The sequence below is a fragment of the Chinchilla lanigera genome, unplaced genomic scaffold (assembly GCF_000276665.1).
Source record: "Chinchilla lanigera isolate Chin_1 unplaced genomic scaffold, ChiLan1.0 scaffold00110, whole genome shotgun sequence".
Lineage (NCBI taxonomy): Eukaryota > Metazoa > Chordata > Mammalia > Rodentia > Chinchillidae > Chinchilla > Chinchilla lanigera.
Genome location: NW_004955511.1, coordinates 3,419,439 through 3,446,559, shown reverse-complemented (window position 1 = coordinate 3,446,559; position 27,121 = coordinate 3,419,439). Strand labels below are relative to the sequence as shown.

At 42.1% G+C, this 27,121-nt stretch overlaps 1 protein-coding gene across 1 annotated transcript; it reads left to right on the top strand.

Annotated features, from left to right (window-relative positions):
- Positions 1-1,551: 1,551 nt before the first annotated feature.
- On the top strand, positions 1,552-5,917 carry LOC102029886 (olfactory receptor 1444). The gene is made up of 2 exons (XM_005408033.1): positions 1,552-1,606; positions 4,970-5,917. Exon 2 carries the CDS (start codon positions 4,991-4,993, stop codon positions 5,915-5,917), a length of 927 nt encoding a protein of 308 aa, XP_005408090.1. The 5' UTR covers positions 1,552-1,606; positions 4,970-4,990.
- The last annotated feature ends 21,204 nt before the right edge of the window (positions 5,918-27,121 follow it).

Sequence of the window (27,121 nt, the reverse complement as noted above, 5' to 3'; positions counted from 1 at the left end):
GATGTCTGGAGATAGGGCAGCCAGTGGGGAAGGGAGATCAAACATGATTCAGATATGTTTCATACCTTTGCCAGTTCCCCCAAATGAAGGTAACTATTGCGTGCTATAAACATACAGTAATAAAAATGGACACTGGATTTCTCAAAAGCTTTTCTCTGTCTATTGAAATAATTTTCACACTTTGTTTTGTTATGCCTTGCTTGGTTGATTCTGACTTCACTTGTATTTGTGAGATTACCCGCTTGAATGCAATGTCTAATACATTTGTGATGTTTACCATGAATTTGCCAGTGGTATTGAATTGTCTCTGCCTATATTCAAAATAGAAAATAATCTATTGCTTTATTTCTCATGATGTTTCTATTATCTGATAAAACTGACCTCATAGAAAGAACGGGTACATTTTCCCTATTCTACTTTTTTGGAAGTGATCATGAAGAATTGGTATTAGTTCCTAATTAAATGTTTGGTAGAAAAATAATTCTAACAGAGGTGGGAGAATGTCTCTGGGCTTATATTATCTAGCTTACTATGACATTACCACTTTTTCTTTGTTAATTTTATAAAAAAATAATTTATCTGAACAATAAATTTTTGCATGAAATATTTTCTTGAGAAACAGGAAAAAGCTAGTAAATAGACAACATTTTTGAAACTGGGATATGCACTTGGGAGACTCTGAGAGAAATAGTAATTCTACTGGTGATCTTTTTGTAGAGTCTAAGAGCATCCTTGCTTTTCTGTATTGAACTCCCAAAAGAGAAGTAAGCCGTGAAAAGGTATAGAGACCTTGGGTCAGATAGACTTTGGCATTTCCTTGCTGAAACTACAAGGCTCTATAGGCTTGTCTGGTGCATTCCATCTTCCTGTCCTAAAAGCAGTCATTTCTCCAAGGAACCCTGCTTCCTTTTACTGGAGAACACTGTTAGAAAAAGAGCTATATATTAGGTATAGACTGAAGCTTTCACATCTGTAAAATTGGAGAGATAATTTCTCATAGACTTGGGTCGAATTTAAGTGAAAGACCACATACATATAACAAAGACCTTGGCATGCAAGAGGCAGTTGTTGTCTAATAATTCAGTAAATTAACATCAATGAAATACACCGAATCCTTTGCTTCTTGTAAGCTCCAAGTTTAAACTCATCCCAAATCAAGTTGACTGGAAAACAATTTCCTGAAAGTGTTTTGCTTCACAAAGCTCTTTGAATTTGGAGCTCTGTAGTCAAGGCTGGGATTAAACAAAATGGAGATTTTGATGCAGTTTATTATCCGTGAATGGCCCGTTTAAAAATTCCTCAACCCTTGGTCTTACAGACACTGCCAACTCCTAGTGCGGGGTAGGGCCGAGCGCTGCGTGGTTGCAGCTCATACTCGGAGAGTAGTTGTGATGAAAATTCCCAGTGAATAAGTTTATCCTGTGACCCGAGGGATGGAGGCACCTTTCTGCCCCCTGGGGGAAGGGTCTTAGAGCATTGTTCACATCATAGTAATGTTTCAGTTCCCTCAGGAAGGGACTGTTTTAACTGCTTGTTTACACATCGCTGAGCCATGGATTGGAGTTGAGGCCTTGGGGAACTTCTCTCCAGAGGACCCTAACTCCAGGTAAGTACCGTCTTCTCACGCACCCCAGGCTGCTCATCCAGGTCGGTGTGAGTCATTTTGGGGCCCATGAAAACTGTAACAGCAGCAGAACCGCCTGCATGCTTTTATTACATAGCCTCAGGAAATCTTTTACTATTTGAAATCCAAGGCCTTCAGAGACCAAACAGATTTTCTTTTCCTTTTAGACTTCAAAAAGTTCAGCCCTTGAAGGCAGTTCTGAATTAAGATCTCATAACTCCCAAGGACGTAGGTATGTTTTCCCTGACTTTCTCCTAAAGCCACATTCTTCACACTGTGGGTAGAAATAATAGGCTTAGCTAGGAGAGAGTGGCGCAAGTGTGTGCTGAAAGGGCTCTTAACTCCATTTTCTGCAAGCTCCTCTGCAACGTCTCACAGGCTCAGAGGAGAGGAGTTTCTGTGGGTGATTCTGACTCGCTGTTTCCTAGGCAGCCGTTGACATAGTCATTGCTGGTTGGGATGTTGGTACCAACTGGCTTTACAGTCTGGGAAACAAGTTCATATGACTGGCTTATGATTTCATAGAGATACACTTGTTTGTGCTGTGGAGCAGATTATGGTGGCTGGATTTTCCCACACATGATTGTACTTTGTGTTCTTTTGATACAGGGAAACTTCCCTACCATTCCAAAGTAAGCAAGCACCACTGAAGCTACTACCCTAACGCAACTTCTGAGATTCTAGTTCATTCGTTCACTTGCCAGACGTTTAAGCCTACTGTGTGCCTGCCACTAGCGTGGCCAGTGGGTGATAAGGCAGCGAACACTCACAGAGACAAACAGATGCATTTCTTCCTTCGTGGAATTTAGTAATTCTACTGATGATCTTATCTGGACTTCCCCCAAAGAGGTGTAGTGGTTGGGAGTGGTTTTTCCAGGCTCTTCAGAAGAAGCTTTGATGAAATATTTCTATTTCCAGACATCTGGATGATTTAGTCTCCTTCTCTCTTTGTAGCAATAGAAACCCCTTAAATTTTATTTTTTTGTTTTTAATTTTTTTTTGGTTTTTCTCCAGTACCGAGAACCGAACTTATGACCTTGTGCTTGCCAGGCAGGCGCTTTGCCGCTGAGCTAAATCCCCAGCCCTAAATTTTATTTTTTTAGTTCAATAAACTTCCATTAGACATTTTCCAATGTTCTTTTTCTTTCAAGGCTCCTTGTGATATTTATTCCAGGCTCATGCAGGACGGGAAAGGAAATAACAGCAATACAGCAACACCTCAGTTCACAAACACTTCTGTTCACGAACAGTTCGGGTGGCAGACGGAAGAGTTCAGTAAATTTTGCTTCCTGTCTCGAACTATGCACTGGGTGACAAACACAGCCACGGGTGGCCATCTGTGGAACAAGTTAAGTTTGTGAACTGAGGTACCACTGTGCAGTATTACGTTTTGGATTCAGACCCTGTGATGCTTCAGAGATGACACTGGGTAAAGGAGGCCTTTTCTCTACACTCTGACACCGAATTCTCCCTGCTGCCCCGAATCCAGACACATTTACCAACAGCAGCTGCACGCACAAAGGGAAAGAGCTGCTCAGCAAGAGAGCACAGAAGTGTCTTGAATATTAATTGTCAATAGATGAAGAACTGCCCAGTCAGTAATGTTGGTGATGCCGGTGTGGAGAAATCTGGCCCCAGAAAAGTGGACACCAATACAGTTCAGTAGTTATGCGACTTGTGAGTGATACCGCCTATGTGTTATCAGGCTGCTCACCGTAGATTACAGCGCTTTGTTTCCGCTGTTAGGAACTATATGAATGTGTCAAAAGTCAAAAGAAAAAAGATGAGAAAGGCTGGGTAAAAGTAAGAGGAAGTGCTGCTGCTCAGCTGGAAATCTATGAACAAGTGAAAAAAAGGCTGACAAATGTAAAATTTTGTGAATTTGTTCTATGAATGTGAGAAGACGGTAGAAGGCTGCTACTGCAGTGTTGTTTAACAGGCAGATAGTGGGGGCCAGGAGGTAGAGTGGGAGCAGGACCTCCCTCTCAGCTTCCAGGGATGGCTGAGGTGGTTCTTGCGGAGTCAGTTACGCAGTCAGGCTGGGCCACCCTCTTCCTTTGTGTTACTTGCTAAGGGCTCCTCCAGTCTTTGGCTGTAGGTGCTCTCCAAGGCAAGGCAAGGCCAAGCTGGCTTAAAGCAATTTCTCCTTCTAATGCCCGTTTCTCCTTTGCCTTCCTCTCATCATGCATTTCCTCTCTTCCTTCAGCTGCACCTGCTTCCACCACCCACTCCGCTACAGAGGCTGGGAAAGCCTGCGAGTGCTTAAACTAGGCAAAGGCAGGAGGGCGGAGAGAGTGTTCTAAAATCAGGACACAGCCTTCCTCCAGGCCTGACCGCCTCTAAACTCGTTGCTGTTTCTGAATATTTTTCATTCTAAGTCTAAGTCTAAGCAGGGAGTATGGGCTCAGATAAACAAGAGAACAATAGGGCATCTGTCACGTTTGTCATTCCATTCAATGCACTGTCTTAAATTATAGAGCATTAGGGGAGCTGGGGATTTAGCTCAGTGGCACAGCGCTTGCCTGGCAAGCATGAGGTCATGAGTTCGATTCCTGGTACCGGAAAAAAAACCCAAAAACTTAAAAAAAAAAAAAAAAAAAAATATATATATATATATAGAGAGAGAGAGAGAGAGAGAGAGAACATTACGTACATAGATAAAATAAAAACTGGACACAGAGGAGTAGAGTATTGTCACATGTACAGTTTTCACGTGTGTAAAATGAGGAAAAGAACAGAATTATCCCCCAAGTGTTGATGTGAAGATTGAGTTAAATGAACTAGAGCCATTGGAGTAGCATCTACCATACAGTAAGACATTAGGATTTTTAAAATTACGATTATTTAATTATCTGTGCATAGAAAATTTCAAGAAATGTCTAGTGAGCCTCTATTATTGAAGGGGGATGGGGAAGATAAGGCATGATGGATTCATTTTTCTTACTTAACAGTTTTCTCTTTCTGAGTCTTTAACATTGAGTGAAATCTCAGCAATGATATCTCCAGGCACATCTACAGCGTAATATATATTTGTATCATGTATATGTGTAGAATCTTGGTGTGAACTTTGGATTAACAATACAAAGGGGTGAACTTTGATTTTGATCTCTACGAATGACATACTTTTGTCAAGATTAAGGTTCTTGAATCTGAACTTTCTCATCTATAAAATGGGCACAACAGCACCTATCTCATAGGAGTAAATGCTATAATAAAGTGCCAGGGTCTAGGTGTGTCTTACAGGTGGTACATTACCGATATATGTTAGTCTTCTATTTCTATGTCATTCTGCCTTCCTCTTGTAGTTTCATCTGCTTTGCATTGGCCTTTTTCTTTAATTACCAGGTGAGATTCAAGTTGACATCAATGGAGAATAGCACGGAAACGACAGAGTTCATTCTCTTGGGATTAACAGATGAGCCCAGCCTGCAGGTTCCTCTGTTCCTGGTATTTTTATTCATCTACCTCATCACTGTGGTGGGGAATGGGGCGATGATAGTGATCATTCACTCGGACTCCCACCTGCACACCCCCATGTACCTCTTCCTCAGTAACCTCTCCTTTGTCGATCTGGGCTACTCCTCAGCTGTGGCCCCCAGGGTGCTGGCTGCCTTGCAGTCAGGAGACAAGGCGATCTCCTACAACGGCTGTGCCGCTCAGTTCTTCTTCTTCGTGGGCTTCACCACCGTTGAGTGCTACCTTCTGGCTTCCATGGCTTATGACCGCCACGCAGCAGTGTGCAGACCTCTCCACTGCACCACCACCATGACAGCAGGAGTGTGCACCTTCCTGACGGTCGGTTCCTATGTCTGTGGCTTCCTCAATGCCTCAATCCACACAGTGGACACCTTCAGACTCTCCTTCTGTGGGTCTAACGAAGTTAATCATTTCTTCTGCGACATCCCCCCACTCCTGGCTCTTGCATGCTCCAACACTTGCATCAGCGAGCTGGTTGTGTTCTTTGTTGTGGGCTTTAACGTCTTCTTCACCCTCCTCGTCATCCTCATCTCTTACCTCTTCATATACGTTGCCATTCAAAGCATGCGTTCTGCCGAGGGATGGAAGAAGGCCTTCTCCACCTGTGCTTCCCATCTCACCACCGTGTCCATCTTCTACGGCACCATCATCTTCATGTACCTGCAGCCTGGCTCCGGGCAGGCCATGGACACGGCCAAAATCGCCTCTGTGTTCTACACTGTAGTCATCCCCATGCTGAACCCCCTGATCTACAGCCTGAGGAACAAAGAAGTGAAAAGTGCTCTTTGGAGAATACTTTACAGACTTCACCCTTAATCTCTGAGTGTGGGGAGAAAGGGGGCGGGATAAACTTTCCCTTGGCCCTAAATGCCATCGTGACTCAAGTTCTGGCGGATTTCCGTTCTTTCATTGCCAAGAACAGTGGTCATTTCTGCTATTAGAAATTATAAAAAGCAACACTTTGAAATGTCTCATTTAGGAAGGAACGCTTACTCTTCACAAGGAATAACATGAAACATTGTGCTGTGCTGGATTCTTGATGAGGTTTAAAGTAGACAATCAAAGCAGAGAGTTGAATGTGCTTAACTTTTACCTCCCTATTTTCAAATGTGAGACAGCTTCCAGTCACTATTAAATGTGGCATAAGAATCACACCTTCATTTATGATATTTTTCAACTAGAATGCATAGTATTGTGTTCTGCATTTTTGGTCTGTAGGTTTGAAAGTTTTTTTTGTTTGTTTGTTTTGTTTTGTTTTTGTTTTTCTCCGGTACCGGGAACCGAACTCACGACCTTGCGCTTGCCAAGCAGGCGCTTTTGCCGCTGAGCTAAATCCCTAGCCCCCTGAAAGTTTTTTTTTATTAGTGATTATAATAGTACATATTTATGGCTTACCATGTGATAATTTTGTAATGTATGCAGTATTTGTGGAATGATGAAAGGTAAGTGGTATTTTTATCTCCTTAAACATTTAAACATTGAAATTGTTTTATGAACATGTAATTTTCTAATACTGGCAGAGGATGTTTCAGTAGTTTTATTCATGTTTCAGTGAAGTTATAATTTTAAGGATAGGTGCTCTGGGCCAAGAGTCAGGTGATGTAGGGTTAAGTCCTCCCAGCCCTCCACCCAGCACCCCCACATCCCACTCACACTGACCGACCGAGCACCTTAACACTCTCCAACTCCTCCTGCTAAAGTGCTGGGACAATTTTGGTGTAAAGTAATAAAGCTGTCTTACATACAGAAGAATGGAACATTTCAGTAGATAAATTGCTTGGACTTTAACCTGAATAAACATACCTTTCTTTAGAGAGCCTGCACCCTCTTCTATACTTTTGGTTCTTGTCTAACATAACTACCAGCATATAAAGGTTCGGAGAACGGCAGTGATTTTTCCGAGGGCTATGAGAGGAGATATTTGTCTTCTGGGTTAAATGATTGCATATCTCCGTACCCTTAAGTTTGGTAAATCTATTATTTTTTCAACAGTTCAGCTCATTTCTGAGTTCCTGTTGCAGTCTGATGCTCTGTAATTGGATGCTACCAGAATAAAAAAAAAAAGATCTGCCTGGAAATTTACTTCTTAAGGTAGGAGCGATGTAGTGACACACACTGGTAGTCAACTACAGGTCTCATTTCCTGTCTGGAATGGTGTATGCATGGGAGGTGAGTGGGGATGAATCTTGCTTTTGATGGTGTACGTAGCTACAGTTAATCTAAGGAACCAATACAGTTCATGATTTCAAAATCTCAAAAAAAAACTACCCTAGCACAGTCAAATCAATTTGTACTTGTGAAACCCAAAAATCTTAGTTATCTAAGCCAGATATATTAGCATATCAATTTAGTTTTGAGGTTACCAAACGCCGTTGTGCCCAGGGCAGCCTCTCTCTAAGGAGAGGAAATCACAGGTCCTGTGGAGAAAGGAGCAAAGCGGGGGTTTTGGAACAGGAGGTCAACCTTTAGGAAGAGTTTTCCATGGCCTATGGCACCATCACCCGGAAAGATCAGGAGCTTCTGAATCCAAGGCCTGGACAACACCTCCCTGCGTCATCTGTCCTCCGGCACCACACGCTGAAGGACAGCCTCCAGCGGCCAGCATCCACGACGCACAGATCTCAGCAACTTTTGAGAAGCGCCGGACGTGAAGGTGAGCGTAGGAAGCAGCATCCGGGCACCGGGTGCACGCGACTCCACTAGGTGCTTCCCCCGCTCCAAGTGGCTGCCGGTTCCTCTTCCTGCTCCTGCCTCCTTCCCCTTTCCCTGCATCTCCTCGTTTCCTTCCTTGTTTTCTCAGCCTTCTTACATACCGGTCCAATGAGAACATTCTCATCACTAGGCCCTTAGATCTCTATGGAAAATGAAAGTATATCCCATGTGCACAAGATAACCTGTAGGACATAGTAGGTCAGCTTCTGCGTGTGTTTCTTTATGCCCCACACCTCAGTTTAGTTGGAAAAGTGTGGGTCTCCTAAGCACAGATGACTTCACGCCTCCATCGTTCAATTTCTTGTTGAAATTGCTTCAAACAAGTGCCACCTACGCCTGCGAATAGGTATAGCAAAGAACTAGTTCCAGCATCAAAACCCGGAGGAAAATCCCTACTCCTCTCATCAGTTATATGACCTCAAGGAAGTCAGGTCATCTCTTTGCACCCAGTAGTCTGTAAAGATTTACGATTTCATCTTTGCACAGGATTAGCTGAAGGGGAGCGCGTCCGTCACAGGAATGCGTGTTTAACACGGCTGAGATCCCCACTCCTGCGCTCGCTGGGCTGCTCTGCATTCAGCTCCACTTCAGCTCCTGAGCCTGCGTACGCTCTCTCTGCCCACCGAGCCTTTTCTCTCGACCCTGCTTCCCTCTGTCCCCACATCTCCCAGGTCTAGGGCACACACGTTTCAAGCCGACATCCACAAGTACTTGTTCCTAGAAACTGCTCAGAAGGAGACGTCTCGTTGTCTGTAAGACATCAGTGTGTGGAGCACGCGTTACTGTGGGGAGCTTTTCATTTCCACATGGAAATTCTGTAAAACAGAGACGAACTGCCCAGGTGTTAGCAACACCCATCCTCTCCGCTGCGGAAATGGTCTGAAGGATGGGAAAGTCTGAAGCACGAGGCAGGGGCCAAAATGGCACAGAAAGGCTTCCTGTTGGAAGTGTCCACACAGAATGTGAAAACACATATTATCGGGGCTGTTATTATTATTATTATTATTATTATTAGTGTACTGGGAATTGAACTCAGGACCTTGCACTTGCCAGGCAGGTGCTTGTGCCGCTGAGCTACATCCCCGGCCCAGGGCTATTATATCTTTCAGGCAAGATTATTCATTTCAAAGAGGATTATGATTGAATTTATTTAAATATGAGTCCCGCTTTGTGCATTAGATAATCTGTTTAGCTTTATGTACATGGAGTTGAAAATTAAAATATTAAAATTTCTTGACAGTTGAAGCTGGAGTTGTAGCCCTAGACTCTTTAGCCTTCAAAGTACAGCAGTATAATCATTATGTGTCAGTTAAAGAGAAGACAGCACATGTAACTTCATTTTATTTTATTTTATTTTATTTTAGCACACGTAACTTCAATGAATCCTCTCATTTTGTAATTGAAAACCTCAGGCCCTGCTCTTAAACTTGCTTATACTCAAAGAGAACCAAATCTTACTAGAATCTTTTTCACACTTTAGATCCTATACAGACCTTGATATGTCAAAAGACATTTTTACATTTTTATTTTTATCTATTCCCCATAAGATAGACTTTGGGGCTTTAGTTTTGTGACTAAGGAAACTGAAGCTTTGGAGCAAGAAGGGCAAAGACTCAGGTAAAAATCTTTGTTTCTCTCTCTCCCCCCGCCTCTTTTTGTCTTTTTGAGACAGAGTCTCCCTATGCAGTTCAGGCAGGCCTTGAGCTCACTTTCCCAGGCTGGTCTCGAACTCAAAATGATCCTCCTGCCTCAGCCTCCCAAGTGCTAGGATTACAGGTGTGTGCCATCACTCCCTGCAGCTTCTCTTTTTAATAGTCTTTGCACTTCTTGCTCCAATGCACCGAGGAAAGGAAAGCAGCCATATCTTTCAGTAGATTTCAGGGAGGTCTTATTTGATGCATAAATTACTCCCAGAGATCTTTCATGTTGAGTTCCTCTGTGTGGCAAGCACTCCAGAGAATGCAATAAATGCAAGACTCTAAGAACTAATTCCATCTTAAACAAAATAAAATTTCCCCCGTGTATGTTGACTGACGTCGTGAGTTTAGATATTAATGACTCAGAGCCCAAGAACTTTGTTGGCAGGAATTTTTCCAGGATGCTGCAGCACACGAACGGATCAGGGCATATTTTCTTTCAGTCTTGATAGCTGGAGCTGGAGCTGACTTTTTCAGTGGTGCGGCACTCAGGGATAGCTGATCCGCGGGCCCTGACCACTGGCACAGGCTGCAGGAAAGGTGCGGTGTGAGGTCTGGGAAGGAAGCAGATGACGAGGAACATTGTTCGCACTTAGGGAGCAGCTTACAGAAATGCAGTGGAACAGGGTACATGCGGCTAGGGAGACGACTGTTCAAGGCATTTGTGTTCACTGTCAAATGAGTTGTGCAGAAAGTAGTAGTCAAAACCAATTAGAGTTAAGAAACCTGTGAACAGAGAAGGCTCCCTGGGGGAGGTGGGCTTTGAGCCAGACGCTGAAAGGATAAGATGGGAAGACCTCGGAATTCCAATCTACCTGACTTAGCCTCTCTGTGAGACTGGCATGAGCCTCTTATCTCTGGGCCATTTTCCTGCTCACCAAAGGGGAAATGATAGCCCCGGCCACACTCTCGTCAAGGCTGTTCTGAACGTCAAACAGCAGAGTGTGTGTTGGGAGGAGTATTTTCAAAATTGCTGCCCTCTTTCTGCCTACAGTAGTGCCCGGGTAATAAATACAGGTGAGGAGGAGTTCCCAACCGAAGACCTGAACCCAAGCACGGAGACGGGATTGCACATGGCATGTTGGCAGGAGTTTGTAAGAAAGTAGACCATTCGAGGGGTCAGGGATGTAGCTCAGAGGTTACAGCATCTGCCTGGCAAGTGCAAGGTCCTGAGTTTGATTCTTGGTACCACAAAAAAAAAAAAAAAAAGTGAAAATAGACCATTCAGGTAATTTAGTGTGTATACACGTGTATGTAGAGATAGAATAAATATATATACATATATTCATATATAGAAGGAGAGAGAGAGACAGAGCAACTTTCTATAAACTTATGAGAAAAAGACAGGGCAGCCCAATAGAAAAGTATAAAATTTAATTATTTGTTCTATCTGGTTTTTTTTTTTTGTTTGTTTGTTTGTTTTAGGTACCAGGGATCGAACTCACAACCTTGCACTTGCCAGGCAGGCGCTTATGCCACTGAGCTATATCCCCAGCTCTATCTGTTTTTTACATTCATGTCTGGTTTATTTCCACTTTGGGGTAGCAGTGGATAGTGCAGCTGTGAACGTTCTGATCTTGTATCTTGGGGCCCAAGCACTTTAGTTCCTTGAGATATCTATCTATCTATCTATCTATCTATCTATCTCTGGGAGGAGAATGGTTGAAGCAAAGGGCTTATACATTTTAAAGTTTACTAAATCATTCGACACTGTTTTCCAAAGCTGGTTTACCGATTTACATGTCAGTAAAGACGTGAGAGTTCTATGAACACTTACAGGATTTTAAAATTTTGCCATTTTAGTAAAAAGATAGTGTCTTTTATTGCCATAATTTGCATTTCCTTGATTACTGAGGAAGTTCAGCGCATCTTTGTTTGCTTCTTCTTCAGTATTGTGTGAAAATAAAGCAGATCACAAATGAATACAGAATGAATGGGAACGGACAGATGGCAGCTTTTGTTCTGCTCACGGTTTGGGTAGGGAGTGTATCGATGTTCGTTGGGTCTGTTGCTAAATCGAACCTAGATAGTTTATGTAACTTTTTTGTTATGCTGAGTATTTATATGTACGTATATATGTTTATTTCAAAAATACGCATCACAATAAAGATATTTAAGAAGTTAAATCAAATATAGTACCTATATGTAAGGAATTTATATAAATTCCTGCTATTACATTTCATAGTAGAAGTGCTTTAAAAAGTATAGCCAGAAGAATTTCTTTATTCCAGCTTGTGGTATAATCTAAAGGGGAGATGAGACCCGTATATAAGTAACTGAGCTTTTGTGTAGCAGATGATAAAAACTAAAAACGGAGAAACAACTTAAAATGGTAAATAGATGAAGGATGGATGATGGGATGGGGAATGGAAGAAGATATTTATTCCAGCCAAGAAAGATACACACAGTAAAGCCAGGGGAGGGGGGTGATGCCGTAAATAGTGTCATGTAACATTTGTGAACAGAAGGTAACAGAAAGTAAGCTTAGAACAGTGTACTGGCCACCGACTGTGACGGATATTTTCTTTTCTTTTTCAGATTAAAGTCTCCACATTTAGACTGTAGAGTTAAACTAAGAAAACTATAATATCAATCGGATAGACATCAGAGCAAAAGACAGAATAGCTAGGAGAATATTTAGAAGAGTTGTGCTTATGAATTTGCATGTCACCTTTGTGCAGAGGCCACGCTAATCTCCGTATTGGTCTGATTTTAGTACACGTGCTGCTGAAGCGAGCACTAGAACAGCTATGCTTATGCACCTAGAGTAAAATGTTTTCTTCAGGGAAATTGGTCAGCATTTGCTGTGTGCGCATAGATCCCTGCGAAAATTCTTTCCAGCAGCAGACCTCATTCATTATTGGTGTACCCAGAACCCATTTTTCTTCTTAAAAACATTCTGACTTCCTTGGAAAGCAATTCATCCTCACTGGGTTGGTGACAGTTGAGCTGCAGGTTTTCCCAAGTCAGGGGAAAGGCGAACCTTTCTCTCCCTGCCCCCTGGAGACAACTGCTTTATGGAGAAGTGCGGGAGGGGCCCAGGCAGCCCCGTCCTGAATTCAGACAGTGAAAGTTTCACTCCCCTCACTGAATCTGAAGAGATAAAGGCAAAGAGGCCTGGAGCTCCCTGGACAGCAGTTAGAGATCAGTGGGGTCATTCCAGGTGGGAGATGGTTTCTTTCCGAGTTTTGTTCCTTGGTTCTGTGAGATGTTCCTGGTTCCCCAACTTTTGCAGTTCCCCTTTGATTCTGTGACCCTCTTACTTATCCTCCCAATGACCTCGCCCCTTTTCTTTCAGTTAATCTGAGTTGGTGTCAGTAACAGAACGTAACTGATATCTCCGTTATGTGAGAGATACTCTTCCAAAGACTGCATGAAGAGACGGGATACTGGCCTCATGACCCAGAAAAAACCCAATAGAAATGTAAAATGTGAGAGTGGGGCAGAAAGCTTCAATAATTCAGGAGCAGTCTATAAACGTAAGTAGCAAATCAGCAGGAACATGAATAATGCAGAGAGCATTACCACAAAATTTAACTTAGCAGAAAATGAAGTAATTATCAAGGCATCCATTTTGTAATCATGCTTTTCTTGCTAACAATGGTAATAAAGATCTGGACTTATTGGTGCATGAAGACAAGGGAGATGTGCGGGCTATTTTTGTTCCACTCGGGGATATTATTGGCAAGCTGAGGCCTGTGGAGGGCAAGTGGCACCCAAAGCCTCCTGTGCCAGAAGTGGCCGAGCGGTCTTTGGACCTTGTTCCCACGCTGCACAGTGCCTCGGCCACCACCGCTGCTCCGGCCAGTGGCCACAGACCACTTTGTGCTCATGACGCTCTTTCAGTTTGCTTCTCCCTTGCCGCGTCTGTGGAGTTGCCTTGGTCCTTATGAACACATTACTGATTCTCTGTGAGTACAGCGGCTCCTTCTCTCTGAGTGACATGTGGGGGCAGAGCTGCAGAGCAAAATCGTCTCTAGGAGCCAGCAGGTTGCCTTTCCCCTTAATGGCAGCACTCCTTCCTCTGCAGTCCCTCCTTAGCTTCACATTTCCCTTCTTCAGTCCGGAGCATCTTGCCTCAGTAACAGGGTCTCCCGTCGTGGATGTCGGGTGAGTCCTGCATCTCTCTTTTTTTTTGTCTTTTGAGACAGGGTCTCACTATGTAGTTCAGGCTGGCCTTGAGCTCACTTTGTAGCCCAGGCTGGTCTCGAACTCACAATGATCCTCCTACCTCAGCCTCCTGAGCGCTGGGATTACACACGTGCGCTACCATGCCCGGCCTGAGTCTTGGATCTCATAGCTCAACTCCTTGCAGGCACTGCATTCAAATGATATTGTTTTTCTTATTCAGGATTCAACTTTGAGTTGCTTGCAATCCTCAGAAAGCAGAGCAGAGCAGGTGCTCTGGCTGCTGCTGTGGAGGGGGAGCAGAAAATCTGGAGTCCAACCCAATGCTGTCTCTCTAGCTATGCAACAGGGAGCCTGTTGGACTCTGGTAGAAAACAGTGAGTGTGCCTGAGGTCAGTGTCACAAAGATCTCATTTCCTGGAGGTGGAAGATTCCTCAGAGACTACACTCCGCACAGATTTCCTAAGGCTTCCCTGTGCAGTCAGACCCAGGAGGCTTTGTGGCCTTTGTTATTCCTTACGTACTGTTAGCCTTTACGTTATTGGCTAGTTTTACAGTTGGTAAAACCAAGACTCAGAGCTGGGACGTCACTGAGCAGAGATCAAATAGCTGGAGAAGTGTCACAATCTGACCAGATGAGGAGCTGCCACCTGTCATTTGTGAATCAAACTTCCCACCTTACGCATGCTGGTAGTAAGGTCCAGATACGCAGGCGCTAAGTGGCAGAGCCAGGCTTTCTTTCCAGCCTGGCAGGCTCTGGGAGCCCTCTGCTTTTCTCTGACTTCTCTACCACCTCCCAGCTTTCATATGAAGAAACCTCTGACACAAAAATACGCAAACAAACCGACAAAAAAAAAAAGCTTGCATGGCAGTCCCCTGTTGCATTGCTAGAGTGACAGCACTGAGTTGGACTCTAGATTTCCTAGTCTCCGTCCACAGTAGTAGCCAGTGCGCCTGCTCTGCAGAGCCAGAATCTGTAGGATTCCAGCTGCTGTCTCCAAGCACAGTTGGTGGATCGGCATTCTCACTTCGATCGCGAAACTCCTTACTGCGTGTAGGACTGAAGATGTAGGCCACCCGCCCATGTGATCGTATTTCATAATTTGGAGCTAAACATAGTTCTCAGCTTGCTTGGCCTGTGTATAACATGAAAAGCTCACATGCAAATTCACTCACTTCTTGGATTAATGTTAAGATTAAGGCTTTCAGGCTCCTTTCTTTCATTTCTATCTCTCCCAGCAGGAAGTAGATTATTCTCTGTCCTGTTGTTTTCTACTCAAACAAATGAGTTCTTATTTTCAAAGATGAGTTTCATGACTACATTCTGTGCTCTAGCTGCAGAATTTTTGTGGAAGGCAGGGGACCAGTGGCTAAGGCGGCAGGCTTTACAGTCCCGAAGCAGAGTGATGTTGTGGGTCCCTGGGAAGACACGGAAACTGTCTTCGTGCCCTCATTGGTGACACACAGGCAGAATCATCCCAATTTCCCACAACTGTTGTGAGGATTACACAAAATGATTAATGACCCATGTTTTCCTTACACACACACACACACACACACACACATGCACACACAGTACACAGGTAGTATAACTGAAAGCAAAAATCAACAAAGACAAAAAAGTCACCATCACTTAACATATACAATTTGTCTCGGTTTGCCTGAGATTTTCTGGCTTTAGCACTGAAAAATCTCAAGTCCCAGGATATCCTTTAACCCTGGACAAATTTACTGTCCCTGAAACAAACACAAGTTCTCAATTATGTATTTGTTCAAGAAATATTTACTTAAGGGGCTGGGGATTTAGCTGAGCGGCAAAGCGCCTGCTTGGCAAGTGCGAGGTTGTGAGTTCAATTCCTGGTACTGGAAGAAAAGCAAAGAAATATTTACTTATCACTAATACATTCCAGACAGTTGGAAGGTATTTTAAAGGTAAACACGACAAAAATGTGACCTTGGGGAGCATTCCAGTGCAACAGAGAGAAACAGGAAAATGAACACATTATGTGTGGTTGGCAGCAAACGTTAAAGAGAAGGAGTGACTTGGAGATGCATCGCTTCTGGGGTACACATCACCAGAAGTTCCTGGCTTTCCTGCCTCTGGCTAACATTGGATTTTCCCAAGCACTGACATCCCGGGGAGTGAGTAGGGCTGCACAGGAAAAGGAGCTTCTCTAAGCAGGTAAATCAAAGAGCTGACTGTGACTTTTCAACAGTATTCTTCTCCACCTGGGTAGCAGATCAGTGAACACGTGATGCTCCAGGATGAGGGTGTGTTAAACCCAATTATTTTGAAACTTAAAAAAATTTTTTGACAATGCAGCCTTCTTTTGGGGACTCAAAATGGTACCAATATTCCATGGGGCTTTCACAGAAAGAAAACCTAAGTAGTACCTTAACCACTGCCATTGAACACTGAGGCTTAGACCAGGGAGAAAGATGTTCAACCCAAATTTCTCTTAAATAGAAAGGGCAGCCACCCTCAGTCATGATAGCCAGAGCGCTCACGGTGCGTGAACCTCCTTCAGAATCGGATGAACACTGAGATGTGCAGAGGACAAGCGGCTTCAACCCAGAGGTGTGCCCTGGGCAGGACATGTTGAGACACTAAGTCGTCTTAGGGATGGATTGCAAAATCTTCGCTACGTGAATTCTGAGCCTTCATACCAGCAGAGATGGGAAAAGTCTGCCAAGATTGAAATAAATTCTGACACAAGAATGAAGTATGCAGCTGGGGAAGAGCATGGATAGAGTGTAGGCTGCACAGAAGTAATACTTAGACGAAATGACGGCCCTTGCTTTTGTACACTGAGTGCTTGCCTGTCCCCGGGTTGGCGTCTCCAAGCGCAGCCGTTTGGGCTGTGACTTAAGAAATCAGACGTCATGAGTCTGAATACTGTTTTATCATTTCCTGGCTGACGCAGTCCTGGGGACACTATTAAATTCTCTCTCTGTCTTATAATCCCCACGTATAAAGTGACAATCCTTATCGAGTTTTTTCAACCAGGCTTAGGGAAATTACGTGACATAGCTGTAATTGGTGGAGCCCCATTCCTAATTCACAGTGTGTTCAGCTCACATTAGTAAAGATTATTAGTATTGTTAGTAGGAGGGCAAGGTCATGGTCACTTTCACTTCCCTGAAGATGTGAGTGGTTCATCCTGTCAACCACGCTCCTCAAACCCAGCCCCGGCTCCTTCGTGAGGAGGAAATGGAAAGTAGCGTCAGGTAGTTCAGCCTTATTTTTTATGCTCAGAAGAAATACTGGATAAAAAAATAGTGTCCTTGGATGGTTTCAAAATTATTTCTGTCTGAGTCATCATTTATCTAGGAGTGATATTTATATATTTGTGAATCACATATTTATCAGTGTGAGTCACACCTGGGCTTGTGCGAGTTCTTTCCTTCTTGTGTGTGTGTGTGTGTGGTACTGGGGACTGAACCTAGCGTTTTCACACTGAGTTACATCCCTAATTGTTTCTTTTTAAAAAAATTTTGAGACAAGTTCTTGCTAAGTCACTCAGTTACCCAGGGTGGGCCTGAACCAGCAATCCTCCTGCCTCAGCTTCCCAGAGTGCTGGAATTACAGGCATGCACTACCACGCCCAGCCAGAGATGTTCTTAACAGGAAATATAAAACCTGAAGGCACTATTTTCTTACTTAGAAGGCATTCTTCTATTTTCAGGACTCACAGCTAGTCATTCCTCACAGGTTTAAGTTCCTTCCGGTTTCCTTTCTGTCCAGTCTATACAGTTGCAGGTGGGAGCATGCCTGTGTGTGTGTGTGCGCATGTGTGTGTGTGTGTGTGGGGGGGCACTAAAACATCAATATTCGCTATTTTTTATGACAGAAGTAAATATCTTTGTTTCACTTTCTTTAACATGGGATGTGCATTCCTAACAGTATTAAGGACAATGTAAACTCCAGGTGTGCGTATAGTGGATCTGTAGGAATTACTCACCTTTAATAACGGGAACTTTGTGCCCACTGCACACCTCCCCAGGCCTCCCTCCCACAACCCCCGCCTCTGCTGCTCACTTTCTCCTTCTGAGTCGGACTGTGCTGGAGTCTTTAGCTCCGTTCGACCTGGCAGAGTTTGTCCTGTGCCTGGGTATCTCACTTAGCGTTCTGTCTTCCAGGCTCACGGGGCGCTTAGCACACGGCAGGATTTCCTCCTCTTTAGAGGCTAGACGACCTTTCTTACAGGCTTCAGCTTCCACTAATCTCTTCTCTAAAAATTCTACCAGGCCGAGGCAAAGGAAGGAGTGAAGTGGGGAGACAATTTTTTGCTCTTGTTGCTTTTGCTGTTTTCTGCCACCATGAACGGTTGCCCTCTGCCGTGGGCCACCCTGCCTTAGAGCCAGAGAATATGGACAGAAAACTCCACAAACTGTGAGCTAAATAAACCTTTCTTTCCTTTAAAAAAAAAAAAGTACAGAGACAGAAGCACAAAAAAGTACAAAAAAGTAGAGAGACAGAACATTTCTTGAACATTCTGTACATATTTTTAAATCAGGAGTGAATAATTTAAGTGAAACAGAAAAACCTCCTGAAAACACATAGACGGCACATAGTCATTTGTGGATTAGGGAGTCAGTCCACATCCAAGAAAATGCTTTTCAACGCACTTCCCCTCATATACAAGCTTTTGCCAGGAGGAGGGGGAGTTTGGCTGGCTGGGTGGCCGCTTAACGTTGTGTGTGGACAGGCCGGATGAGCTGCTTTCTATTGCACAGCAGGGGCGATGTATTTGACAATAATACATTGCCTATCTCCAAACAGAGGGAAGTGAGGATTCTGAATGTACTTACAAAAAAGAAATGGAAATGTCTAGGGTAATAGATATGCTAATGACCCGGATTTGATCATTACACAATGTATACGTGAATCAAAACATCCCATTGTATCCCAAGAATCTGTATAATTATGTGTCAAAAGTATAAAAATAATAAAGTCATAATTGCCTAACAAGTCCATGGATGTAGTGATTGATAGTTATGTTATTTCAGCATGCCTTCGTGAACCACCTGCTCAGTGCTAGACTCTAGCAGGCGTATTGACTGCCTCACAGTGCACTTTGCTGCTGTGTGATAAGGTGATATAACACGGTATAATATACAGAGGGGGAGTTTCATTCAGTTCACAAGCACAGTGGTCGCGCTCCCTTTGCTGTCTGTCCTTGCAGATCCCTGCTCTTCCCGTCTCTGGTGTCCCGCCGCAGGAGGCTCGCGGCATGGGCTCTGTCATCCGGATTCCTTTCCTTGTGGATTCCCCGAGTAGGTGATCAAAGACAAGAGGAAAGAGGAGGTGAAGTATTCACTCCCTAAACTACCGGCTGGAGATTGACTGGAGATTGAAGGTGCTCTTCCCCCAGGGCTACCTCTTGCTTCCTGAGGAGTAGGCATTTGTGTATAAAAAATAAAGTTTCTTAAAATTTCCTTTTATATAAGAAAAATAAACTGAAATTGAAATTCAATTATGAATTCCTTTTTTTTTTTTTTTTGAGGTACTGTGGATTAAACTGAGAACCCTCACCTTGAGCTACATCTCTGGCCCTTTTATTTCTTATTTTGAGACAAGGCCTTGCTGAGTTCCTGTGTTGCCCAAGGTGAGCTTGAACATGCGTTCCTCCTGCCTCAGCCTTCCAGACTGCTGAGATTACAGGTGTCAGCCACCACAGACTTCCTTTATTTCCTTTAACTGTTTGTATGCTTTATAATCTTAGACATTTTGTATAGAGGTAAAGGCATTTAATAGTAAAGTCAAATTCATAACTGTGAGATAAGAAATTTTTAAAACTTATTTTTAATTGAAAAATAATAATCCTGTCTGCATATTCACAGGGTACAGGTGATTTTACTGGGATGATTAAATTGGGTGAATTAACAAAGTCATTATCTCACAGGCACCATTGTTTTGGTGAAATCACCTCACATGCTGATTTTTGTGTTAAGAACACTTAAAATCTATTCTTTCAGTAGTTTTGAAATATCAGATGCATTATTATGGTTACTTTTATGCAAAATAGGCCACACAAGCTTTGTTCTTCCTGCCTAACTGACACTGTCCCTCTCTCCAGCCTTCTCCCTCCACTGCAGCCCCTGGTAAGCACCAGTTCACTTCTCTGAATTCAACCTCTTCAGATTCCTCAGAGGGACATACTAGAGTCGGGCATGTGATTATGACACCTAAAATACTGGGTCCCTCTCTCCAGCCTTCTCCCTCCACTGTAGCCCCTGGTAAGCACCAGTTCACTTCTCTGAATTCAGCCTCTTCAGATTCCTCAGAGGCAAGGTCATGCTCTGTTTGTCTTTTGTGCTTTGTGTATTTAGGATAATATCCTCCATATTCATCTGTGCCAAAAATGACAGGGTTTATCTTCTTTTAACAACTTACTAGTATTCCACAGAATATAAAATTACCAAGAAAGGAAGGAGGTGAAGGAGGAGGAGGAGGAGGAGAGAGAGGAGAAGGAGGAGAAGGGAGAGGGAGAGGAGGAAGAGAACAAATGTTGCTGAGGGAGTGGAGAAAAGGAAACACTTGTGCATTGGTGGGAATGAAACTTCATACACAGATTGTTGAATCTGAGTTTCCCCAGAAAACTAAAAGTAGCATTACTATGTAATGATAGAAGCTTAATTATGCATTCTCTGTGTTCTGACACCTGCATTTGTGAGTTAATCTTTTTGTGATGGGTTTCAATGGATGTCCCAGTATTTTAGGTGTCATAATCACATGCCCGACACTAGTATTTGATCTCTTCGTGGTTCTCTCAAGTGAATAATACTGAAGGGACAACTCTGCATGTGCTTCCGGGTCAAGGCACTGTCCATCTATGAAAGCGCCACCTTCCTGACCTTGTAGCTCAGAGGCACTTCTTCCAAGGACACAAAACGGCATCCATATGCTTGTCCTTGGTTATGGAAGGAAACTTCTCAGCATGTAAGAATCAGACGACAGTTGACTACATTCTTTCGCATTCTTCCAGATCTCCAGGATACAGTGGATGTCCTTCGGATTCACACGACATTTATTTCTTAGCCAAGGAGAGCAGGAGAAGAAAGGAGCCTCACATTTGCCAAGCATGGACTCTGGCCAGACGTTACTACTGGTGATTTATACTTTTCACTGTATTTATCTTTCATAAAATATTTATCAAGTTCTTTTAAAGGTGGAAAGTAAAATTTAAAGGAACCAAATGACTTGCTAAACATCTGACAGCGGCACAAGCACTACTCAACCTGTCTGATTCAATATTTGTGTTCTTTGATAATTGTATTTTTCCATTGCTTCTGAATGGTAATTGCCAACTGAGATGATAAACTTCATGTTAGGGAAAGTCCAATCTACCTCCTTATCTCTACCATTTGGCTGTGTAGAGAACAGGAACAATAAGTATTTGAATGATTGCATGTAGTTGCATACCAGTCTGGAAAATACCAGTTCTCAGTTGAAAAGACTTGGAACAGTTGCTTTAACAAATCTACTACTGTCTGTCAAAGCAAATGCACATGGCTGCTTCTGCTGAAATACTGTACATGCTGTGATAAAAAAATTTCCGGGCAGGGTTAAATATAAAATATAAATTAATTTATTACAGTAAAAGACACTTTTCCATTGATCCTCCTCAAAATACTCCCCCCTCTGAAAAAAGAGATTGAAGAGGATTTCAGAAAATGGAAAGATATCCCTTGCTCATGAATAGGAAGAACAAACATTGTGAAAATGGCCATACTCCAAAAATTGCTGTACAGACTCAATGCAATCCCAATCAAATTACCATTAGAATACCTCACAGAGCTAGAAAAACCATTCTTAAAATTCATCTTGGATGCTGGTATATAGCTCAGTGGCATAAACGACTGCCTGGCAAGCATAAGGTCCTGAGTTTGATTCCCATTTCCAAAAAAAAAAAAAAAAAAGAGAAGAAAAAATTCATCTGGAACCAGAAGAAACCAGAATAGCATCTAGAAACAGAATAGCAAAGCAATCCTGGGCAACAAAGGCAAAGCAGGAAGGATCACAATCCCTGACTTGAAATTATACTACAAATCTCCTGTGATAAAATCAACATGGGATTGGCAAAAAACAGACCTGAGGATCAGTGGAACAGACTAGAAGATGCAGCCACAACTACAAACACACCCAGCCACCTTATCTTTGACAAAGGGGCCAAACACATTCACAAGAGGAAAGATAGCCTCTAATAAATGGTGCTGGAAGAACTGGCTCTCCCCATGCTGAAGATTAAAATTAGACCTATGTCTCAATCAAAATCTAAACATTAGAACAGAAACACCAAATCTACTGGAAGAGAAAGTAGGTAGAAATCTTGAAGACATAGGGATAGGTAGAGAGTTCATGAACAAAAACCGAACTGCATAGGAAATATTTCAAAGAATCAACAACTGGGATCGCATCTTATTGAAAAGCATTTGCACATCAAAAGAAATCACCAACAGAGTAAAAAGAAAACCTACAAACTGGGAAACAATTTTAGCCAACTGTCCCTCTGCAGAGGACTTCTATCTAGAACATATAAAGAGTTCAAAAAAAAAATCAGGCCCCCAAAATTCAGCAGAAACCCAAAAGCAATTTAGAAAACTCATCCTTAAAATTCTGACCTTTCAGAACCAGTTTTGGCTCCCAACTCTGTATTCATCTGGGTTTTCTGGTGCTGCAGAACCAAAAGGGTGGGTGAACTGAGGGGCAGACAGATGACTACAAAGCAGTGGTTCACATGGAGATGGGGGCGGAAATGTCCCCAAATTTGCCCTTTGAGATCTGGAGATCCAAGAAAGCTGGTGGTGTATTTGCAAAGCCTGAGAATCCGAAATACCAGAGACAGAAGAAAAATGATGTTCATGATCAAGCAGAGCAGCCTTTTATGTCTCCAGGGATTTTACAGCTTCTCTACTACATGTTAGGGTCTACCAGCCTCCTCTTCACTCCTCTGCCATCCCCAGGACTGGTTGTGGGAGGGAGAGGCAGCAGCTTCTTGCAGTTTGAATTTTGTCCTAAATGCCTACTTTAATCTCTCAACCAGTTTGTGACAAATATAAGGAACGACATGATATTTAAAAGTACAGTTTTGTAGAAACCATAAAACAATAAATTATTCATTTTAGGTTAAACATTTAGATGTAACATATTGATGTTATAGATGATTCTAGTATCTCGAACTGTAAATTAGACACAATTAATTTGCCAAATAGAGGAACAGAATCTTGTGGGAATTCCTCCCTAGCTTGAAAGAGGTTCTAGGAAGGCATTGGAAAATTACGTCGTAGTTCAAGACACATGTTACAAAAATCCTTGTTGTTAACCAAAAAGTTCTGCTCCTTTCAAGGTAAGCATGCCAGCGGCATGGGCAGGATCTGGAAAAAATGCAAGATCTAGAAGCAAATCAAAAGCAAAACATTCTTATAATCCCAGCAGTCTGAGAAACTGAGACAGGAAGATCACAAGTTTGAGCCCAGCCTGGGCAACTCAGCAACTCAGAAAGACCCTGTGTCAAAATAAAAAGTACAAAAGGGCCGCAGATGTAGCTCAGTGGGAGGGCCCTGCGTTCCATTCCCAGTACCACAAAAACAAAAACAAAACCTCATCTTTGAATTCAATCTGCTCCATCCAGTAGAGTAACAGTTCAGGGAATTTATTGTCTATTTAGTTGCCATAGAAAGAGACGCTTCCAGGCAGAAAAAAGATACAATTAATAAACTAGTGAAAAGTTTGAGACATATCTGAGTTCAGTGTCAACTCAAATTGATATGTAAATTTTAGGGTGCTTATTTTTGATGTAGCCTCCCCCAAATTCTATTTAGGATCCTGCCCATGGAACTCTTTTCAGGCCTATGAGGATTTCCCATGTAAGACACTCAGGTTTCACCACAGAGATAGTATCAAAAGAACTCAACTACTTCAATCCTTTTCCATAAGTACCGTGTCCAGCCAGACACTGTTTAAGGATACCAGGTGTTCTCAGCACACTCAGAAGGAATGTTGTGATATGTCCACATCATAGTGGACAACATGATAAATATTCCTGCTCTTGTGAAGTTTCCGTTCTAGTGATAAGAGGAAGGCAACAAAACAAATAAAAATAAGGAATAAGGAAGGAGTACATACTATTGATACTGAGGTTGATAAGAAAAGAAGGGCAGGAGTGCTGAATGATGGTAGGCTTTCAATTATAACTTGGTCAAAGTAAAACTAGAACACCATCCCATCTGATGCTAACGGAAATAATTTAAACATTTTTATCTTTATGAATGATGTTTGCTATGGGGTTTTATAGATAAACCTTATCAAACTTAAGGGATCCCCCTTTTATTCTTAGAGTAATTTAAAATAAACACAAAAATAGATGTTGAATTTTATCTTTATCTATTGAAGTGATCATATTTTTCTTTATGAATGTTATGGGTTATATTGATTGATTTTCTAATGTCAAACAGAACCAGAGTATTTATGGACATCAGTCAACTGCTGTGTGGTGCATTACCATTTTCATATATTGATGGAATTCATTCTTTAATATTTTATATAGATTTTTAGCATCCAGTTTCATAAGAGAAATTGATTTGTATTTTTCCTTTCTTGTAATGTCCTTGGCGGGTCTTATCTTCAAGGTATGTTGATCTCATAAAATGATATGAAAAATATGCCTTCATTTATTAAAGTTCTTTTTATGAAATTGGTATTCTTTTTCCTTTTTTATTGTGTACCTGTTTTGAAACATGTATACACTATGGAATGGTTAAATCTAACCAGTGTATTACCTCATGCAGTCGTTATTTTTGTGGTTAGAGTACTTAACAGCCACCACCTTTACACTTCTCAAGAGTACAATATCTCACCATGTTCACAGGAACCTTGCCGAACGATAGGTGTCTTGAAATATGTTCCTTCTATCTCTAGGATTATCTGTCCTTTGACCAACATTGCCCTTTCACCAGCCACCTGAGCCTCTGGTAACCGTTCTTATTTATATTCCCTACTTCAATAAGATCATTAAAAAATGATTTCCCATGTCAACGAAACCAAGTGGTGTTTCTTTCTGTGCCTGGCTTCTTTTACTTAACATAATGACCTCCAACTTTCTTCATGTTGTTTCAAGCAGTAGGACTTCATCCTTTTTCCATTTACTTCATGCGGGACAGTCAGAGTGATTCTACGTCTTGCCTACTGTGAATAGGGTTGCCGTGAACATGGGAGTATGGATATCTTCCTGAGATGATGATTCCCTTTGGGTATATACCGTACTGAGAAGTGGAGTTGCTGGGTCATGTAGTGGTCTACTTTGAGATTTAGAGGAACCTCCATACTGTTTTCATAATTTACAAAGCCATCACAGTATAAAAGCATTCCCTCTGATCCACATCCTGCCCAACGCTCATTTGACTTTTGATAACCTCCACTTTAACAAGGGTGAGATGATATCTTATTGTGGTTTTCATTTGGATTTTACAGATGATTAGTGATTCTGAACATTTTTTTGCATACTCACTGGTTGTTTTATGTCTTCTTTGGAAAGATGTCTATTTAGGCCCTTTGTTCATCTATGTATTTTTTGTTTTACAATTCAACTGTATGATCTTCTTTATATTTTGGATATGAACCCATTATCAGATATGTGGCTTGCAAATACCTTCTCCCATTTCATGGACTGTCTTTTCGTTTTGTTAATTGTTTCCTTTCTGTGCAGAGATTTTAAGTCTTGATCTAAACCCACTTGGCTTTATTTTTTTCTTGCATTGCCTGTAATTTTGGTGTCACACGAAGAACATTATTGACATCATCAATGTCAAGGAACTTTCTTTAGTATTTTGAGGGTTTCAGGTATTTTACTCAAGGCTTTGACCTATTTTAGGGTTTTATTTTTTTTGTGAGTGGTATGAATTGAATTTTATCTTATTGCATGTGGGTATGTAGTTTTCCTAACATGATTTATTAGTGACTTTCCAACATGATTTTTCTCTCTTATGTATTCTTATTTCTTCTGTCAAATATAAGTTGACTGTGTAAGTATGAGTTTCTCTGGGACCCCTACTCTGATTGGCTTATTTGTATGTTTTTATGCTAATATCATATTGTTTTGGTTCCTATAGTTTTGTAATATGCAGTCATATATAGCTTAATGCTGGCCATGTGTACTGAGAAATGCATTAAGAAGCAATTTCATTATTGTTTAATTTCATTAAATGAACATTATAGAATATAATTGCATAATATAAGATGGGTAGGACAGCACTAGGTGAATTGTATATGTATGTGGTCTGACACTACATAAAATATTGCTATACTGCACACACTACAATTTGTTTTGTTTTGTTTTGTTTTTTGGTACTAAGAATTGAACTCAGGACCTTGCACTTGCCAGGTAGGTGCTTGTGCCACTGAGCTATATCTCTGGCCCCACACACCACAATTTGAAAACATGAAATATGATGCCTCAAGTGTGTCCTTCTTCTAAAGGATTGCTTTAGCTATTCTTTGTCCTTTGTGATTTTATATGAATTTGAGGATTTTTTTCATCTATTTCTATGAAAAGGACAACTAGAATTTTTACAGGAATTGCATGGAATCTGTAGATCACTTTGAGCACTATGGACATTTTAACAATATTAATTCTTCCAATCCATGAACTCTGGCTGGTCCTTTATAAAGAGACGATTTGTTCCTTGAATTCTGAAGGCGGGGAAGCCCACGACGGCAGGGCTGCACCTGCTGAGATCCTTCTTGTGATGTGAAGATACTTGGAAGGCACGTGAGGGACTCGGCCAGAAAGAATTCACCCCAGCCCGGATAGCAGAGGAGCCACTTTTGCAACCTCATTTATAACAACGATGACATTAACCCAGCCTGTCCGCTCTTCAAAGTGTCCTCCCAACATTGTCACTGTATTTGCTCTTAGCTACGGGCCAGAGAAGCTGTCAGCAGCACCACAATAGCAACTAAATCTCAGCGTGAGTTTTGGAGAGGCCGTGCGACCCCTGGAGGCGGCTTCCTCCAAACCCAGCTCCCTTAGCACGTGCTTCTTGTTTTCTTTAGGGTGATCTTTCCCATGCCGTTCTTTGGAACATATATTCTGAGAACATATTTAGATCACTCCATGTCAGTTTCTTCTTTTCTCTCTCATTTTCCTAGTTGTAGTTATACAGTCTATATGTGTTCCACCTGTAGTTGTGTTTTCTAAGGTGTTTAGTGTCTGTCTTTTCCGTTAGACTTAAACACCACGAGTATAGAACTGATACTTATTTTGCTCACCTCTGTGTCTGGGTCTGATTACTATGGCTGAAACCCACTGGCATCAACAAACATTTGAATGAACTGATATTTTCTTCTCAGTGTTTCAGATTTTTGAAGTGAATTATGGGAAGGACTAGTTCCTGGCATCTACTTGCTTTATTTGATGACAATTTGAGTCTCTATCTCCTAATACTTATGTGAAATTACAGTCCCGAAGGTCATGCTTTGAGT